Source organism: Sinohyriopsis cumingii, chromosome 15 (genome assembly GCF_028554795.1).
Source record: "Sinohyriopsis cumingii isolate HCF-2022 chromosome 15, ASM2855479v2, whole genome shotgun sequence".
Lineage (NCBI taxonomy): Eukaryota > Metazoa > Mollusca > Bivalvia > Unionida > Unionidae > Sinohyriopsis > Sinohyriopsis cumingii.
The window spans coordinates 40,351,397-40,355,109 of record NC_142975.1 but is presented as its reverse complement, the minus strand read 5'-3'; the positions used below and the strand labels follow the sequence as shown (position 1 = coordinate 40,355,109).

The 3,713-nt window shown below is 36.7% G+C and overlaps 1 protein-coding gene across 1 annotated transcript; it reads right to left on the bottom strand.

The window, feature by feature from the left end:
* Nucleotides 1-298: 298 nt before the first annotated feature.
* Nucleotides 299-895, bottom strand: LOC149781662 (general transcription factor II-I repeat domain-containing protein 2-like). Its single transcript, XM_089934999.1, has one exon. It carries the CDS (start codon nucleotides 893-895, stop codon nucleotides 299-301), a length of 597 nt encoding a protein of 198 aa, XP_089791125.1.
* Between the last annotated feature and the right edge of the window lie 2,818 nt (nucleotides 896-3,713).

The following is a 3,713-nucleotide window of genomic DNA, read 5'->3' as shown; positions in this document are numbered from 1 at the left end:
TTTCATAACATGATCAAATTTGAGATATTTGGCGCAGAGAGCCTGCTGATGAATTATACAGTGTAGTTTAATAGCGTTACCTCCTTCTTCGCTGACTTTATTGCAGATCAGTGTGGACAATCCACTTCGCTCACCAGACATAGCAGGCGCACCATCGGTAATGGTCCCAGAAACTTTACTCCACGGTAGTTTCATATAATCAACAGCATCACAAACAAAAACGAATAAATTCGTTCCTCTGGTTTGGTCTTTAAGGCTTTGGAGGTCAAGCAGCTCCTCTATTACGTTCATGTTGTCGTCAACTCCTCTTAAAAAAAATCAAGAGCGGTGCAGTGTCAGAAGCATCGGTGCTTTCATCGCAGGCTAATGAGAAATAATCAAAAGTCACTCCCCTGTCCCTCAGTTGTCTCTGAATATCTGACGATATGTCCTCAACTCTCCGTGCCACAGTGTTATGTGCCAGCCAAACATTCATAAATTCTTGCTTCTTCTCGGGGCAAATGTTCTCCACCATTTTCATCACACAGTCTTTGATAAATGTACCTTCAGTAAAAGATTTGCCATGTTTAGCTATTAACATGGCCACTTCGCAGCTTGCTTTGGTGATATTTTCCTTTGACTCACAGGCCCACGTGAAGAATCGCTGTTGTGATGCCAGAGCAGCTTGGATTTGCTTCACTTTTACAGCGCGGTCACTCTCTGTTAGATTGTCGTATGTGTTAGCATGTTTAGTCTGGTAGCGTCTCTTGAAATCCTTAAACAAGGCAACCGTCTCGTTACAAATGAGACAAACACAACTGCCTCGATTTTCAGTGAAAAAGTACTGTAATTCCCATCTCTCCTGAAAGCGGCGGCCCTCACTGTCAACTTTCCTCTTTTTCTTTTCAATCGCCATGGCAGAAATGAGCGGAGAAGTGTTCACGTGCTAGGGGGCCATAAATAATACATTATATGACCGAAGCTGCGGGCCGTGATTGGCTCGCGGGCCGGACTTTGGACACCCCTGGCCTAGAGAGTTGTAGTGACGGTAAAGGAACATCTTCAGCAATACCACAGTTCGAATCAAAATTTTCTATAAAGTTCTGCTTCATCAATTTCTTTATTTTAAAAAAAAAAAATCTTTTTCGGAATCACCATAAGATTCGATTCTAGAATGAAGTTTTGTAATTACCTTTAGTGATTTGCTGACCATAATCGGATCAAAATTAATGTCATCGTACAACATACGGTATGGCAGTACTTGCTAATGACATCAAAATCACGAAGAGAAATCTTAAGTTGCGGTCCTCGCATCCCCGTAACTCATACAAAGTTATCCTCAGTTTCTGTTAAATCTGGAGATTCATGGGTCAACTTTTTCATTCGGTTAATTTCACTTGCTGCGTTTACAAAATTTACAAGATTTGAGTCAATATTAACAATATATATATATATATATATATATATATATATATATATATATATATATATATATATATATATATATATATATATATATATATATATATATATATATATATATATATATATATATATCTTTTATGCGATTAAAAATATTATAGTAAAACTCTTTTGCAACAATCACAGTTGGTGGATCAGGGTATACGATTGGTTTGGGCCTTGTTGGTGCTGCTCTAGATTCTGCCATTTTATTTTAAAACATCATGCTAAATTAAATTTATATTTCAAACGCTGTTAGACCCAGATAAGGACTCTCCCCATATATAAAGATTCTGAAATGCGTGTGCTTGTTTAGCTTATTTGCTGGATCCAACGTAAGATAAACCGATGTACTAACATACCTAATAGCTGAGCTGTACAACGTTGTCCAATTTTTATTGTCGGTCGATCCTTCTAATCGCCAGTTATAAATTCGTCCTCGCAAATGAAATAGCTAAATCAAAACCGGAGTTGAACATTTGATTTTTATCCAAAAGTTAGAAGTTTCTCCGTTTGTTGTCAGTTCCTGAGCACCGGATACAAAAAAAGGCTGAATAAGAAAACATGATTCAGGTTATTACCCTGATATTGAGTAGACGCTGTAGCAACAAATCCCAGAGATTTTCACTTGAGTCTATTAACGTTGGTATGTATCCGACATTGTTCGTTGCTCGTTTTATATCCCAACAAAAACAGTGTCAACGTAAGCTTTATTTGTTAGATCTGCTGGATTAACTGAAGTATATGTTGATGTTATCTTGTTCAATCCTATTTCAATCGGACCTGATAAAACATCTCTGACATATTTCTTTTACGTAATCAGCATTAACCGCAGCAGATACAGCAGAAATGCACTTGTCTTACATTCGTCGATGTACAATTTATTTCTTAGATTAAATATGTTTGTGGGAACATAAGCTGCTGTTGTCTTATTATTGTTCACGTTTAACGCACCTGTCATTGTATCTTCAGACAACTTTACAATGTTGCTTTTAACGAATCTAACGTTGGCTAACCAATTATTGTTGTCCAACGTTATATTGTCGAGTTGTGTATTGTAAATTAATTTAATGCACAAGTCAATAGATCCTGTCATCGTTCCACTGGACAAATGTAATTACGGCTGCGAAGCATATTCCATAGGATTAGATAAATCAGCTGGTGGAAAATATGCTGGTAATCCGGTTACCCCCGTGTTATTGATCGGCATCAGATTACCTGTCATTGTATGCCCGCTTTTATTGACTTTGTGTGGGTAAACAATTTAAACCATTTAAACTAGCCGCTTAACCAGGGTTTTGATTAGCTGGAGGAAAATCTTGTTCTAATCCAATTTTTTTTCTTCCGTTCTTGTTCATATTTCCGGTCATCGTTCCACCAGTCACCGACAATTAGAGATCGTCGACGTATTTCTACCCCAAATAACATAAAGCTTGTCATTTGTTTAGATTTTGCGGAGGGTATGTGGTTTCGAAGTTTACAAGATTCTTGTTTTAACGTGTCAATTGGTCAGGTCGTAGTCGTTATCTTCAATCACCTTTAACTGAGTATAACTTACTGCTTGAGATAGATTTGTAGGAGGATAATCAGTTTCAAGGTTTACGATCTTATTGCCTGACATGTCCAAATTGCTTCCTAAATTACCGCCGTACCACGGCAACTCGCTATCGTCTACCATTTGAAACTGAGCATAATTTCGACCTGAGTAACGTTTACGTTTACCGGAGAATACGTTGTTTCGATGTCAATTATTCATTGACCAAACATACTCAAATTACCTGTCATCGTATCTCCGTGTTATTTAAGGTATACCGAATGATTAACATTATCTTTTCCTGCTGCTGTTGCGCTATCAGTTGCAGTTGATCCTGTTACAGTCTTTCCGAAGGTCCTGCATAACTCGTTGTTATTATTTACTGTCTGATAAAAATTGATCGGTTTAATCAATGAGGTGTTTCCTCTGCTAACATCATAAATTCGTTTTAATCGTTCAAGTGCATTACAGGGTACAACTTCAGACAATAAACTAATTTTATTACAAATCCTCGATTAATATAATCCAGTACTCCATTTTTTTGTTTGCCAACATCATCAATAAAAATATCAGGTTGTACTATATGACCTCCAATTTTCATAAGATGAACCGCGGATTCGTAGATGTTGTTGATACAATTCATTTTCGAATACTAATATTATTTTTTAAAGTTTTATAAAAAAAAACATCTGATATAATAAGCATAATAATCTTTGATAGGGAGCAATTATTCAAGCAT